General features: G+C 45.2%; 2 protein-coding genes across 2 annotated transcripts in view; one reads left to right on the top strand and one right to left on the bottom strand.

The window, feature by feature from the left end:
* Positions 1-68: 68 nt before the first annotated feature.
* Positions 69-14,950, top strand: TSTD2 (thiosulfate sulfurtransferase like domain containing 2). The gene is made up of 9 exons (XM_065656322.1): positions 69-173; positions 296-594; positions 1,741-1,849; positions 4,212-4,337; positions 6,245-6,350; positions 7,977-8,095; positions 8,736-8,894; positions 9,818-9,956; positions 11,264-14,950. Exons 1-9 carry the CDS (start codon positions 69-71, stop codon positions 11,521-11,523), a joined length of 1,422 nt encoding a protein of 473 aa, XP_065512394.1. The 3' UTR covers positions 11,524-14,950.
* Positions 14,726-16,668, bottom strand: part of TMOD1 (tropomodulin 1) — a 29,104-nt gene continuing 27,161 nt past the window's right edge. The window contains exon 10 of the mRNA XM_065656323.1: positions 14,726-16,261. Coding sequence (XP_065512395.1) covers positions 16,197-16,261 — 65 coding nt within the window. The 3' untranslated portion in view covers positions 14,726-16,196. The remainder of the gene's footprint in view (positions 16,262-16,668) is intronic.

Raw genomic sequence — 16,668 nt, 5'->3', positions numbered from 1 at the left:
GGGCGGGAAGGGCCGGGCGCGAAGGAGAAGCGGCGCGTCCGGCAGCGGCGCGTCCGCCCCCCGCGGAGATGGTGCCGGACGAGGCGCCGCCGCCCGGGCCGGGGTCGCCGCGGGGCAGCGCTGCGGCCGAGGGCGCCGCCGGCAGGAAGCAGCGCGCCTTCGCCCGGAGGAAGGTGGGCCGGTGCCGGGAGCCCCGGGCTGCGGGGCCCGCGCTTGTGCCGGGGGGAGCGGGGGCGGGCCGCGGCGGGTCCCGGGCGGGAGCACCGGTAACGGGCGGCCTTGCGGTGCGTTTCAGGCCTTCTCGCTGTTCGTGCAAGCCCGGGAGGTGCCGGGCGCTGCCCGCGGGGCGGCCGTGCGGTGGCGGTGCTGCCGGCTGGCGTTCGAGGAGCTCTCCGGCATCCACCGGCATGTGGCCCTGCAGCACGGCGGGGACATCGGGCGGCAGGCGGAGCAGGCGGCCGCGGAACGGAGCCCCGCGGGCGGCCCGGGTGCCGCGGGCTCGGCGGACGGGCCCGACGGGCGCTCCCGCGGCGGCGCCGAGGTGTCCTGCGCGCTCCCGGACACGAGCCGCGTCAGCCACGGTGACCTGACCAGGTAACGGAGGCCCCGGGCGCTCTGGGGTGCGGTACGGGCCGGGATCGGGGCGCTGCGCTTTGTATGATCTTCTCGCAGCGCCGCTTTTTCTTCGCAAAGTTTAGTCAAGTGGCGCTTTAAGATACAGAAAGAGACTTCTCTGGTTCTCCTTGAGATCTTCAGACGGTTTGGACGCCTTCCTGAGATACCTTGTTCCCCTGAAAATAAGACCTATCCCAAAAATAAGCCCTAGCGTGATTTTTCAGGATTTTTGAGTATGCCCTACTCCAAAAATAAGCCCTAGTTACAGTTCATTTAAAAACTCAATTTAAATATTGCCCAGGCAGCTATACATGTAAAAAAGTAATATGTTTTGGAGCAAAAATTAATATAAGACCCTGTATTATTTTGGGGGAAACAGGGTACTTTAGATCAAAAGGTGTAGGTACCCTGCAGGAGTCACTTGCTTTGTTTTAATTCCTTTCACAACTGCTCACGCCCATACAAAACATGCAAATTACAGCTGTGCTGAAAAACGCGCTGCATGTTTTTGATAGTGCAGGTGGGAACTTAGGAGGATTGAACTACCAGAGCTATATCATCCTGCATTGTTAAAGCAGACTTTTACAGGTAGTACTGGACGGCTTAGATCCAGAAGTAAGGAAAGGCCATAACAGAAAAGAGCAGAACAGCCGGGTGTGCTCTGCGCAGGTCCCTTTTCTCTGCTCGTTCAAGTACCTTAAGGGCGTCTTAGTTATCAATAAATAGGTTCATGAAAATGTTTCTGACTGAGAGGGTTTGCATTGTGCTGCTCGGAATGCTGGCACATACAACCTCACCAAAAATTCTGGCTTTTTAAATTTAGATAGCTCAAGCGCTTGCATGTTCAAGTGCAAGTTTGTTAAATTAAGCATTTAATGGGATACTTGTGTGCACAGAAAACAGCAGTTCTTTGTCCTCTGTGTTGAGGGAAACTTGAGGAGAGCACAATAAAGCAAACCCAGCAGTGCTATTCCCTCCAAAGTTTGTTTGCTGTTTTGTTTTTCTCCCCACATCTGGCAGAAAAAAATTGTCTGCTTTTTAAAGGGTTAATGCAATAGTACATTTTTGCGCTTTCAACACTAACTTCCCTTTCGTATTTGTTCATCTTTTCCATGCCATGGACAGCAAGGTGGGAGAAGTACTTCTGTATTACTGCTACTGTGAGGTGAAGGATCCAGAGAAACTCTGTGCTTGGCAAAAGGCGCTGTGCCAGCATCTGCATCTCACTGGCAAGGTAAGGTTTTAAGCAATGGTTATGTTCTTAACAAAAACCAACAAAAACACAAAAAGAAATCCACCAAAACATACACAAAAAGAAACCCACCAAAACATTTTCTGTGCTTGGTGGATGGGGCATATGGAGAACCAAATGTTTTTGCACCATAACCAGGGAAAGGGACCTGGGGGTCCTGGTGGACAGCAGGATGACCATGAGCCAGCACTGTGCCCTTGTGGCCAAGAAGGCCAATGGCATCCTGGGGTGTATTAGAAGGGGGGTGGTTAGTAGGTCAAGAGAGGTTCTCCTCCCCCTCTGCTCTGCCCTGGTGAGACCTCATCTGGAATATTGTGTCCAGTTCTGGGCCCCTCAGTTCAAGAAGGACAGGGAACTGCTGGAGAGAGTCCAGCGCAGGGCAACAAAGATGATGAAGGGAATGGAGCATCTCCCTTATGAGGAAAGGCTGAGGGAGCTGGGTCTCTTTAGCTTGGAGGAGACTGAGGGGTGACCTTATTAATGTTTAGAAATATGTAAAGGGTGAGTGTCATGAGGATGGAGCCAGGCTCTTCTCGGTGACAACCAATGGTAAGACAAGGGGTAATGGGTTCAAGCGGGAACACAAGACGTTCCACTTAAATATGAGAAGAAACTTCTTCTCAGTGAGGGTGATGGAACACTGGAACAGGCTGCCTAGGGGGGTTGTGGAGTCTTCTTCTCTGGAGACATTCAAAACCCGCCTGGACACCTTCCTGTGTAACCTCATCTGGGTGTTCCTGCTCTGGCAGGGGGATTGGACTAGATGATCTTTTGAGGTCCCTTCCAATCCCTAACATTCTGTGATTCTGTGATAAGGTGCTAGTCTGTTATGATTTCATTAAGAAAGGCACTCAGACTCTGTGAAGCATCATTTAAAATGCTATTTAAGAGCTAACACTACAAAGAAAATACAGATAATCTTGTATTGCTTTTGATGGTGGGAACACTGAGTTGTGCAGCGTTGAGCGAGCCTCTGATCCATGCACAGCACACTGTGCAGACCCTGTCCCTGCAAGGGTTACTCCATTTCCGTCATTCAAACTGTTTTTCAGGAAAACAAGTCTTTTCATCACTCTTACTGTCAAACAGAAAGGATATTCATATGAGAACTTCTTGGTGCACTTTTAGATAAAGGCAAGGACACACAGGTGGCATAGTCATTGGTATCAGCAGGGAGCTGCACGCAGTGTCTCCGTTAGGGTTGTCAGGCTGGGTTTATCCTGTGGCTAAAGAATACATGCAGCTCAACACGGCGCAAAGGCCCAGCTGGAGGTGCAGCACCGTGCAGCATGGGTGTGGGCTCTCTCAGGTTAAGTCCTCAATGCGCAGCGGTCTCCCGATCAGAATCGCTACACCGAGCTGCAATCCATACTGTCAGGAATGGGATGAGGGCGACCCACAGACCACACCACAGGACTGCAGTGCTCATTCCTGCACAGCCTCTGCATTCTTTTCACTCCTGACAAGATGAGACCAAAGAGGAGAGTTGGCTTCTCTAGCTGGCCTCCCGGGGCTGTGTGCAGAGGTGACTCTTAGCCTCACAAACTGGTGTTCCTAGGCTGGCTGTGAGGAGAAGAGTTTTTCAAGAGGGCAACTCAGACTAGGAGGCTACTTTTATCTTTGACTTGTCTTCCTAAGTAGCATCCCTTTCTCTGCCAATGGTAGGCACTTCCATGTTCTACATCAGCACAGGTCTGGGAGTGAAATGTCCTAGTGCATTCACTTATTTTTTTGCTCAGCTGTCTTGACTGGTGGTTGGTATTTTTCTCTTTTTTTTTTTTTCATTTCCAAGACAGGTACAGAATTTGCCTTCTCAAACAGTGGGTTTTTTTCACTTATTATATTTAGTCTTTTTTTTTTTTTTTCACCTCTTCAGAGTTTTTGTCCATTTGTCAGTGCTGGAGATAAAATGACTCACACCGAAATTTAAAATTACATGCAATATTACGCATATTCACATTTTCCTTTTAGCTGTGTGAATCATTGAGCATAATCCCGTTGTTCTTCCTGAGGCAGACTTCCAGTGGGAATTTTAATGTTGACTGCAGGATTGTCCTGTTAATCAGTTAGCATTTCTCTGTTTATTGCACAAACTTTTCTGACTGTCCTTTATGTCCATTCTGAAATGGCTCAAAAGTGATTGCTGGGGGTTTATTCCTATTTTATTTACTTCTTAATGTTCAACTTCAGTATAACCATCTTTTCCTTCCTTCCTGAGTAGTTTCTCTTCTGGGCATACTTCTGTGTCTGCCTTTTTTTTCCCAGTTATATTTTACTAATTCCACTGTGATATGTTTTTGCTATTACTAAGCCTTAGCCCCAGCTTCTCCTCTTAACCTTCCAGGTACGAGTTGCTTCAGAAGGGATTAATGGGACAGTTGGTGGAAGCAAAGTAGCTACCAATCTCTACATTGAAGTTATGCTTTCCCAGCCTCTGTTCAAAGACATTTTGTGTCGAGAGGATTTCAAGGTATGAAAAAAAAAATTTCTACATAGACATTCTTAATGCAGGATGTTTAATTTTTGAGAAATAAGCACACTGCTTCTTGATTAATCTTGATACTGTTAACTTCTGCTCTAGTGGTTCTGCTCTCCCAGCACTGCTCTAAGCCAAGGGTTCCTGACCTTACTTTGTTTAGATCTCTCTGCTGGTTTTCACCAGCAGTAGCAGTTGTCATGAGCTATGGGTGCAGTTGCAAAGTCCCCCGTACAGGTGAATGAGGGTTTGTGCTTCAGCCCCACCATTCTTCAACAAGCATTTACTCCAACTTGATTGCCAAAACCAAGGCATCACAATGTACACTTACCCAAGCAAGTATTTTCACACCCTCCTCTTCACCCTGATTTAAGATCTGTGCCTAGAAGCCTGCTAGTTTAGGTACATGCAGGCTTTGGTGTCCATTTAGGTGCACTGTCAGTTCCATGAATTGGATGTCTTCTCAAGAAAATACACGGGCAGAGTCAAGAGCTTTCTCCCTACTCTAGTTAGTGCCTGACTGGAGGGAGAGTGAGGTGCTAACTTCTGCTTGAGCCTGAGCATGTGTGCTGATTGCTGTCCTGAACTGGTGATGGCAGCTGTGGCTGGCACTGTGTGGCATCTGGATAGGCTTTGGCTGCCCCAGCACTGTAGGGACTGCTCCCTCTGTGAGGCAGGAAAGCTGCTGCTTTTGTTAGCGTTCTTTTCCACTCCATTTTATTTGCAGGGAGTACTCTCTTGTTTTCCATAAACAACTAGATAAAAGAGAATTAGTGAAACTCAAATCCCATGTAGAGCTGCTGTGCTGAATCAGTCTTAGCTCTTTAACTGTCTGTTGTGCTTGGCTGAATTTCAAGTGTAAGTGTGAGCTGTTAGTTAAAGTGACGCGTAGATGCAAAACCAAAACAGGGACAGAATTTTACCTTGACCTTGGCAAAACCTCCAACCTTGCATGATCTCTCTGGGCATTGACAGTCATGTATTAGTACATTATGGTATTTTCTGTCTTACAGTTTCTCTGCATGCCGTGTGCCCAACTAGGTGGGTTTTGGGTCCTGTGCCATGAAAACATGGGTGTTAGAGGTGTGAAAATGGCACTTGGGGCTATGAAAATACTCACTAGCCACTGTAGCTGGTGCAGTTTGATTTCTGTGATAGTTGGGACCGTGCTGCACAGCACTGCACTTTTGTTCGAGTGTTTATGTGCTTTATAGTGCCTAAGCCATGTTCGAAGCTCAGCCCTGCAGAAATTCTCACTTCCCGTTGCCTGCAGTGTGGTGCCTACCAAAACAGACTCCAAAGGGGAGATCCTGCACTTGAGCTTGGGGGGCTGGGGGGTGCCAGACGCCACTGTTGACAAACCTTGAGCCTGGCTGACCTCCCAAATGTCTCTTCCATACCCATGAACCACTGCAGTTCCCATCACACGTCATGAGCAGAGGCCCAGCTGTGCTTGTGTTGGAGGTCAGGGGAGCTGAGGAGAACTGCAGGGCCCAGATGTGTTAACATGATCTGTTACTGGAGATTATTTAATATTCCTGTCAGGGTCAGCATGCTCTGTAGGGGCCTTGACTTTCTCATGATAGGTGCTAGTGACATTGTTTCTAAGATCTGTTCTCCTTCCCACTCCTCAGTGACTCTGCACCTCATGCGATATGGTGCCTCTCTGATGTGCAGAGTAGTCACTGGGCCGAAGACACCCACTTGCAAGGTTGTGGCAGGGGTCCACTGCCTAACCCTCAGGATTTAGAGTGTGGATTTCAGCAGGAGAGACATTTCTTTCCCTGAGACACCAAGACATTTTCATATTCTAGTGATCTGTAGAAATTAAAGTAAGTGGATAATTTTAATCTTGTCACCTGGCAAATTTTGGTGCATTGTTCTTGTGTTTAATTTCTCAGAGCAGTGCAGGAGGAGCTCACTGTTTCCCAGATCTTCGAGTTGGAGTATTCAAAGAAATTGTACCTATGGGCATTGATCCAAAGATAGTGTCTTATAAAGAAACTGGTAAGTTGATTTCATGAAAAATAAAGCCTCTCACCCTAATGAGAGGTAAGTGAAGAATAAAATACCTTCATCAAAAACATTTCTGTCTGCCTGGTGGCCAGGACACGGGAGAAGTAGATATGGAAACTGATCTCTCACTGGTAGTCAAATTTACTGGTGCAGGGAATTTGCTGGCCCAGGTTTTGGTTTGCTAAGTGTTTAGCTGCCTCAAAAAAGTTCAGAGTTAACTTTCTGTTTTGTGGCAAGGAGTAATAGGTCAAATGACACCAGGCAGTTACCTTATTTTGGGGTAGAGACACATCTCGTCCTTTAGTTAGGGAGTAAGTCATTAGGCATCTGCTAAAGGCAGATGTGAGGTGACACTGTGTATGATGTTTAGACATTTCAGTGCATGAATGTATCCATACTTGTTCTAAACAAGCTTATGATTACTTAGAAATGATACCATATAAAAAGCTCCAATGCTGCCTTGTGGTTAGCTTGCAGTAAGAACCAAGCTGTAGAGGAAGAGCTTTCCACGAAGTCCTCTTGTGGATCCAGTGGATTCCAGTGCTGTGGTTGTTGAGAGCTTTTCTTAGAAAATGCTAGAATCCTGCTGAAGCTTACAGTTAAATACATAACATGTTCCTGTGCTAGGGACTGCTGACCTGGCTTTACTGGTGTTAACAGCTCCTGACTTTTACAAGCAGAGCCAGGTTCTGAATCATGCCACTCCTCCAACATAGGCTGCATTTGTTTTCTCCTACCTGTAGCTGCTTAGTATGGATTATGCCCAATAAGATGTTACTAGCTATGCATTGGCCACGTAGGTGGTAAGTGGGGCCACAGCAAATAGCAATTAGCAGAGCAGTTTGGGACTTTTTTTTCCACCAAGAGGTTTTGTTGGTGGTAGATTTCCACAACATCTTTTTGTGCTTTTCCCCCTCCCTATGTTTTTCAATAGTTTTGGCAGGGGACTATTTTTTTTCCCCATTTTTTGGCAGTTTGTGGGACGTATTTTTTTTTTCTCCTATTTTACAGCATTTTATGGTGATGGTTCCCATTACTTGGGTGGGTGGTTTGTAGGGTTATTTCTTAGTAAGGTGTGGGATTTTAGTGGGGGAGGTTTTTTGGTTTTCAGTTAGGTTGGAAGTCCTAAGTCCTGAGCAACCTGAAAGCTGAGAAACTTTACGTAAATTGAAATTGTATGGAAAGTGATACATGCTTATGGAAAATTTACATTTCTATCAACAGAGAAGAGTTTCATTGAAAAAATAGCATTTCTGTGTGCTTCTGCACCTCCAGATGTAATGAAAGCTGAACAAAAGCGAGGGAAACATTTTTCACTGTTTCTTTTACAACTGTAAGAGTTGCCAGGGAACATAACAAAGACCATACAGACAGGCACCTGTCTGCTGCTGCTTCTGTCATGTGGAACAGTGTTGTGTGTTTTTTCATTTGCCAATAGGGAGCCAAACAGAGAGAAACTTGTCTGGTTGAGTTGGGATGAAAAGTCTGTGAACTGTCACAGAAAATTTTTGATTGGAAATCTGAGGAGAATCTCGATAAATGAGATCATACATAACATTATTTTGTACTTCTGCTTCTCACTTTCTCTCTTTTCCTTTTTTTCTGTTTTTGATAAAGGAATCCATTTATCCCCTCAGGAATTTCATAGAGAAGTAGAACAGTATTTGGCTCAGGCAAGTCAAGGACAAAGTGATACCATCTTGCTGGACTGTAGGAACTTCTATGAAAGTAAAATAGTAAGTGTTTGTGTGGTTCTTGCAGGGTGTTACACATTCTGGGGGGAAGCATTTCACATTGTGAGGGTGTAACTTTACTGGAAGAAGAGAATCCATATTCTACATTGACTGTAATATGTACAAAGTTCAGATTAGTAATGAATATTAGACATAAGCAGCAGAGGACATGCTCAGCAACGCAGCATGGAGCCTGCCTGGCTAAGTGCTTACACAGCATGCCGCAGAGAGAAGACAAAGTGGTCCATACAACATCAGCAGTGAATACCATATAGTTTGAAGTAAAAGTGGCATAAATTGTAAGGATGTTTTCCAGCATTTTTGCCTTGTCCAAGATCTCATAAAGAATAGGGGCATCCTGCTGTCACACCCTCCAGCACTGTTATGGCTCGTCCTCTCTCTGACAGTTCTGTTCTGCTTAGCTCCCTCTTGTATGGTTTGGATGAGGAGACATGCTGTGTCCAGAATCCTCTTACAGATTTTAACAGGTATTTTGATGCATAAATGCAGCTGAGGATCTGCCCAAAGCAGCTGCAGTGAGCCGAGAGTCCTGCCTTAAAGGTTGGTTAACTTTCTCTAGTTCGAGGCACAGACCACGTAATACTGCTTGTAACCAGTCGCTGGCCATCTGTTATTATTGCAGGGACATTTCCAGGGATGTCTGGCTCCAGATATCAGGAAGTTCAGCTATTTTCCCAGCTACATAGATGAAAACCTGGAGCTTTTTAGAGACAAGCGCATCCTGATGTACTGCACAGGAGGGATCCGTTGTGAAAGAGGCTCTGCTTATCTACGGAGCAAGGTGAGGTGTCATTCTGAGGGCACAAGTCTCAAGGCTGCTTTAGGGGCAGCCGTCCTTTCTTTGGCTGGTAAATTCTGAGTAAAAACTGCTCAATGAGCAGGTGGGGAGATGAATATCTCTGACACACACTTGCCTCACACTGTTTGCAAAGAATGTGGGTAGTTTAATGCAGCTCGGGATCATCTGCATGGACTAGTGTCACATCAGTGATTGCTCTCTGAAAGTAATTATATAATTCATTTGCTGAGAAAGGGTGTTTGTAAGTCTGCCGTGCCCATTGTAGCGGTGCTTTAGGAGGGACTGAGAGCATTGTGCAGTGTTTCCACAAGCTCTGTCTAGGTTATGCTCTGCAGTCATTACTGCAGAGCTAGAGCATCTCGACGTGGTGAAAATCAGCCAGTGCTTTCCCAGTATTGTGGGAAATCCATGCTATAATGCACACTGCATTGTTGTAATTGTGCTTTCCATCCCACTCTTCTGGATCCTTCTCCAGAGATTTAAACCTTGATTTTTTTTTTTTTTTTTTTTTTTTCCTCTGCTGCACAAATATGAACCCAGAGAAATTCTGCTCCTGCTGATAGCTCACTACATAAAACAAGAATAAGCAGCAGTTCAGAGAGGTTCAAGAGCATTTGATCTGTGATGGAGCAAGCCTCCCTCAGCTGAGAAGGTTACCAGCCTTTTTTTAACTGTAACATTAAATGGACTTTTGGATTAATGTCAACAAGCCAGCATTGTGGAGCTGCCCAGTAGTCCCTGGTGGCACTGCCTAGAGTTGTGGGTGCACACAGTGCCATCTGATGGTCACTGAGAAGCTGCTGCTTTTCTTTGACCCCGGCATTTACAACATTTGCTTTGGGAACTCTGGCACACCACCACTGCCGCTGTCTCCTTCAGCTTTTCTGCTAATATGCTTTAAACAGGCAGTGTGCAGAGAGGTTTACCAACTAAAAGGTGGAATTCACAAGTACCTGGAAGAGTTTCCAGATGGATTCTACAGGGGGAAGCTGTTTGTGTTTGATGATCGTTACGCCATTTGTTCCAATGAGGATATCATCTCAGGTAGGACTAGATAATGTAAGTGCAGAAGGCTGGGGAACTATTGCAATCATTTCCACACAGATGTGCAGGATAGGATCAGCCAAATTTGGCTGTGTAGTTCTTCCTCATACTCACTTTGATCTTTCAGTGCTGTCACTTTCCATGATGGTCATCAACTCTGTGGCTTTAACACATAAAACAAATTACAGAAAAGGGGGTCACTAAACAGAGTTCCCTAAAACTGGGCAGTAAAAGGAAACATCCCCTGCAAGAGCAGCTGCTGTTATGAGCCATCTGCAGCACTCTCACTGTCATTGCCCACAGCGCTGATCAGACTGTGGTTGGTCAAATGACCAAACTGTTAAATAGTTCTATTCTCAGCTGCTCTGTGCTCCAGTTATCTCACAGAACATCAGCACAGGCCACCAGGCACTGGGAGAGTGGTGGCATTAAGCTCTACAGCACTTTGTTATTTTCATGCTTTAAAAGTTTCTGTAGAATTTCAGTGACCTCTAGCTGAAGTCATTAAGAATGCTGCCTGGTCTTCTGGCTGGGGTTGCTCTTCAGATACTGCAAATGAAGTATCTGTTCACTTCTCAGTTCCCAGGTACAAATATGTGGAATTTGGCTCTACCTTCTTTCAGGAAGCAGTGCTGGTTTTTCTCTGAGTGGGTAACTTTCTGAGCATAACCCCCCCTTCCTACTCTACAGTTACTGTACACATCTTGAAGGTGCCTGGCTTGGTGTAGAAACAGAACACACTCTGGATACGTCACAGGCATCCCTGCAGAAGTTTCAAGGGGAAGTGTTGGGGTAGGCACCTTCTTGATGGTACAGCTAAACTGGGCTGTAGCTTTCAGTTAAAGGGTTAAAACCTGTCTGATGTTGTGGAAAGACTTTTCCAGGTCTGCAAATGACACCCCATCTGCACAAGCCATTGCTTTTAGGCAGAGTCCCATGCCACCACCTTCCCCAGTAGGCAACGTTCCTGTATACTGGTTTAATTACCACCAGCATATCTTTCTTATTCTCTTGGCAGCAAGAATCTTTAAATGTTTGACTGGAACTAGAGGAAGCACTAGTGAGCACTTTTTCCTTGTCTTAAGAGACAGCTGTCCTAAGGTTTTTTTTTTTTTTACATCAAAATCAGAAGTTAAAAATTAACTAGCTTCTAGAAGATCAAGCTAAAGCAGGAATTAAAAACCTGGAAGACAATAGAGAGCCACTTAAATGAAAGATTGCAGCCCCCTGGTGCCACGGAGAACCTTCTGCAAGGGGGACCGATGGGGCAAGTGGGTGTTAATTTTTTCTTTTCCTCCTCCCTCCAGCTTGCAGATACTGTGGCACACTGTGGGACCAGTATAAACTTTGTTCCAGCCAGCACTGCCGGCAGCTTGTCCTGACATGTCCAAGTTGTCACAACAAAGGTCTTACAGCTTGCTGTCCTGTTTGTCAAGAGAAAGAGCTTAAGGTGACTTCAAGGGCTTCAGGACAGACACTTAAGGAGGAATGTGAATGTACAAGGAGACGGCCAAGGGTACCTATTGAACATGTCTCACAAAGGGTGCTGGACACAGGAAAAGATTAAGCTGTTTCATTAGCTAATCTGACACATGCTAATGTGAAGGGCTTCTATAACCAGATTCCTATCTGTTACTCAGTCAGGTTTGGAAATAATGAAAATGTTTTGGCTTGGAAAATCTTGTTCATATGCTGCCTTCAAGGCTAGAGTATGCCCTGAAAACCATCCATTACTTGACCATAAATTACCAGAGTGCCCAACCCATCACCAGCACTACAGGATTTCTCTCCCTGTGCACAGTCTTGTACTGTGGCCTCTACCATGGGGATTTTGGAGCAGAGTGTGTGTGATGGGACACAGCTGCTCACAATTCAAAAGAGGCTGAAGGGACATAAAACCAATTTCATTCTTTTTTTCCTGCATGGAGATGGATCTGTCTGACCTCCCCATGATCATGCATTTGCTTCATTAGTTAGTGCTAGGGTGTGAAAATGGGATGTATCAGTTGGATGCAGGTACGTGACCAGATTAGAGCTGAAGATGTTTTCCACGCAAACACCATCTGCCTGCATCGCTTGCTTTACACCAGTGAGAACCGAGGGGAAGTTACCTGAAGTCACTAAGCCGACTCCTGTGTAAAACTGGCTGAAGGCAGCGTAAGGACCCCCCGTGTAACTGGTGCAAAGGCCCACACATCCACTTGGGTGTGATCTGTAGGATGAACAGCAAAACTAATCCTCATTCCAGTGCCCTGTCTCCCCAAGAATTGTTTCCCTCAACTTGTCGGTACATGAAATATCCAGGGCTTAGCTCTGCTTGCACTAGAAAAAATTGACAGCTCAAAGCATGTTGAAACTGAGACACACAGAGAGGGGAACACAGACTGTCAAAATACCAGCCCTAGGACACTGGAAGTGGTGCTGACATGTGCATAAATGTCAGCAACAGTGATAAGGAGATGCAAGATCCTTTAACCAAGTTAAATAATTCAAGATTCGGGGAGCATCCATGCTTTGTAAATATGGGTTTAGTTTTTCAAAAGCTGTGAGATATTTATGCAATTTCGAGCTCCTATTAGTGGAGAAATTGTCTTTGAAGGGATCCACAGCCTATGAGCTCAAAATACTTCTCTGCCTGATGCTTTGTGTGCCTGATGCTGTAGAATGTACAGAAAGGTTTTATTAATAGCGTAGAAGATGTGTCTTAACAGAAAAATGTCTTTGAAACTTACTGTCATTCTTGGTACTAAATAGGCATTAGGAAATCAAAATCACTTAACTGGTTTGTTGGGGATTTTTACTGGCAACTACTTTTAAAAGCAAAATAACGGTTTACTCAGGTTTCTGCAGTTGCTTAATGACAGGGCAATGTTAGTTTCATATAGATTGTAACTTTCTCCCCCAGTGCTATGAATTCAGCAAGGCCTCGTTGTTGGCTTGACTAGCAACTTAGCAACATGGGCATTGGTTCATTAAAGCCATGGCAAGCATTTCTTCTTACTTGCAGTATCACTACTGTGAAATCAAGAGTTCAGCACTTGTCTTTATGACCATTCCTCTCATGACGCAAAGCTTTGAAGCTTATGAATGTCTCCTTTGGGAATCTTTCTAGGATGGTATTTAACAGTTAATCTGTGCACAATCCATACTGGAGAAGAAATCAGAAAATTCCCATCAGTAGACATCTTCGGTAGAAGTGGAAGCAGTACCCATGGTCCTCTGGCATCTTGCCTCCCAGGCTTTGCTGGCCAGTTAACCTCTGTGCTTTTGAGGACTGGAATATTTCTGGAAAAACATGCAAGGTCTACTTGGAGGCCTGGTCTAGAGCACTGATGGGAGTGCCTCAACTTGCATAGTATGCTCTCTCTTTTCTTCGTATATTAGGCTAAAAAGAACACATTTTTATAACTCAGTATATCAGCAAGTCTGGAACACTGTAATCTATTTGGAAGGCTGTTTCTATACCACTTTTCAGTACAGACTGGCAACAATTATATTTTCTATGTAAACTTCTGAAACTCCTATGATGATAAATAACCTTAGTGCTTCCATCGTAATTTTTGAAGTGCTGCACAAATACACTTCACCTGTATGTTGGAGGTGCTTAATTCTGCAGAGCTAAACGCCAAAACCTGGCTAGCTGTCTGCCATGTGGCAGGCCTGGCTACAAGCTACAATAGTGCTGAGAGCTCCTGGCAGCTGGAGATTCTACCTCAAAGGCAGAGGGGCACCACAGGGCCTCTCCTGGTCCTTGCTGCGCTAAGGCAAGGGAGCTGAAAGGTTTGAGAGGTACCAATGGAGGCACATAAAGCCAGGTTTCCTGCGCTGCAGGGAGGGGAGGAAGGTAAGACACATCTTTAGCCTTCTTCTTGCAAGTTATCCCATAAGCACTGCCTGTATCCTGGCTTCTGGATTAGTTTTTGTCAGATTAATACAAATAAGGCCTTGCCATGTGAAATGCTGTGTGCCGGGATCCAGGCAGGTCAGTGGTGATCCCTGAGAGGAGGAGGCATGTTAGCTCCAGGAGAGGCGAGAGTTAAACAGGATCGGCTATGAGTGCCAAGTGCTGCAGTCAACAGATTACTTTTTCCGCTGCTGAGACAAACAGTGATCCATTTTCTCCTAAATACCACCATTTTGTAGCTCCACTGCTGCACAACTTGATGCCTTCCACCAGAAAGCCCGATACCTCTCAGCACAGCCTATCTCTGCTGCACAGCTCTCAGCTCTCCAGAGCATCCTTCAGCAAAGCAGCTATATAAGGATTAGCAGAGGAACCTGAAGAGATCTGCCAGCTTAATGTATGTGTGGGCTGCATGGTTACCTTGGATGCTGCTACAGTAAAACAGGACAACATTCTTGCCCTTTTTTTTTTTTTTCAGGGCTATTTTTTTTCATTCAGGAAAAAATGCTATTGTAGTATCCATGGTAGTGCTCCCTGCTCTGCGGATGCATCTCCTTACATGTCTGGGTTTCTCAGTGCCATCACAGGATTTCCCAGGATGAGATTAATTTATGTTCTCCTGAAGCAAATGGAAGAGCTGAGCCTGTATCGCACAAATCTGAGTGCATGGCTCAGCTGAAGGCTCTGGTTTGATGATTTAGTTGACCGTTCAGAAGTCTGTGCAGTACATATGGCATAAAGAGGCTGTCTGCCAATTTCTTCCTTTTTTTTTCTTTAAATATGTTTTCAAGTATTTTTCTTCTGTACTCTTTTCAGTTTCTTATATGGAGCTTGCGGGATGGGGGGAAGAAGCTATAGTGAAGCATTTTATTTGACACCACTGGCGCATTTATTAAGATGTGAAGAGCAACAAATATGTTTTCTACATTGCTGAAAGTACAGTGTTTCCCTGCTTTGTTGGTCAGAGCTAAATCGTGGGTGGTATTTGCACAGCAACTCTGAAGAAATGTGTGGGACTTTTGCTGGAATATGTATAAAACTCTGCAAAATTTGACTCTTAATAGAAGTGTACAGACATATCTAGCAAGTGAGAACCTTTTCTAGGACAAGTTGTCATCAGACCAAGAATAAGGCTTCAGTACAGCAATGCTTCTGCCAGGAGGCTCTTCCTACCAAGCAGCATCCCACCCACGTTAACAGCAGGAGTTTTGGATGGGATAGGGCCGGGTCCAATCCACTGCACATCAGGGAGCTGTGCAAGCCTGAGGGGAATTCCTCCCCGGCTAGGTGACGGGTAGGAGACCCACAAAAAGCTGTCAGACTGTACACAGTCTAAGTTCAGCTTTGGAGTATTTCACTGAACAGCTTTTCTAGGGGACAGCATCTCTTGTTGCATTTATGCAGACATTAGGGGTGGCAGTAAAAGAAACAATCCCTAGCAGAACAAAATTTAGGTAATGGGCATGGTCATCTAGACAAACCGGTAAAGAGCGAGAATTTTACTTGCTTCAAACCGATATCTGGGCACATGGTTTTAACATCAGGAGACTGAAGGGAGCAGGGCTTAGAAGAGAGGGCTCTGGTTTGCTCATTAGTTAGGCCATCTCTGTGGGGTAAGGATTTGCATCACAGCTCTAGAAGTGACTGCTGTCTTCAGACATGCACAGGATAGAGTGATATTAACCCATTCTAAACAGCTCAATTTTTGAGACTGTTTTATAATTGGTGGCCTTAAGTTCCATTTAATCAGGGGGTGTAGATCAGTTTTTTCTAAGAAACACAGGGATGCATTTGAAACAGCATCTCCAACTAATTGACTGAGCAAATGTCAGTAAAAAGTTGTAATTCACAATTCTTGAAATCAGCCATGTTTCCAGGTAGTAGAAGTGCTTGTTAAACTAGTTGCTCCTCTGTAGTTACTTGAGATCAATTTGGAAAAAAAAATAAAGTATTTTTTTAATACTTCTGTAATTTGTGTGGAACAGTTGTATCTTTCACCCATGCACACCACATCCTAACTGTAAGAAACACCGTGCAGGAAGTTTATAGAAAAATTAGGTCCCAGGTTAATTAAGAGTCACTTTTACACTGGGATATACTCTAAACTGAGATTGCATAAGATTGGCAGCTTGTTACTGGCTTGAATAGTTTCCAGCTCTACAGAAAACATCAACAGTCCTACTGGATAAAATCTTCAACTACAGCCGCTAGTTAATTTAAACTCTTAGTGCATAAAACAGAAGCGAGGCACCACAAATACTCTGTCAAGGCACTTATCCCCTTTAGATTTCCACAGTGCAGCACAGATCACTGGGAATGACCTCCACCGCCAGGAACTACACTCCAGTTCTGCACTTGGGAAAAATAGGCCCGTTCAGCTCGGCAAGTCTTCTCTTCCTCACTGAAAAAGAAGAGGAAGAGGAGTCAGTCACGGCAAGGGGAAGGTGCGGTTGGTAGGCTGGGCTTACCCGCTGTGGAAAGGAGCCGAGAGACGGACTTTCTGCCAGGAAAGGAACAGGACAGCATCAGCTTCTCAGTTACCACTTTAAGCAGCAGGCACAGCCTTCCACAGTTTAAAATCAAGGAAGGTAAGGTGAGGTTTCTCTCCCTATGCATTTTTAAGGCCAGAAGTGACTTTCAGCCTTAACATACCTTATTCTACAGTCAATTGTATTTCTCACAGTTTGTTATCTGACTTTGGCCAAAGCATAGTGATGTAAAGACAGCAGGAGATGGATGCCACAGTTTTTCCTTCACTATGTTTTCTCATAATCTTAAGCCCTTAGCCTCCAGCCCTCTGATCATGGT

Source organism: Caloenas nicobarica, chromosome Z (assembly GCF_036013445.1).
Source record: "Caloenas nicobarica isolate bCalNic1 chromosome Z, bCalNic1.hap1, whole genome shotgun sequence".
Lineage (NCBI taxonomy): Eukaryota > Metazoa > Chordata > Aves > Columbiformes > Columbidae > Caloenas > Caloenas nicobarica.
Note: the sequence above shows the minus strand (reverse complement) of the source record. Positions and strands in the feature narration are given on the sequence as shown.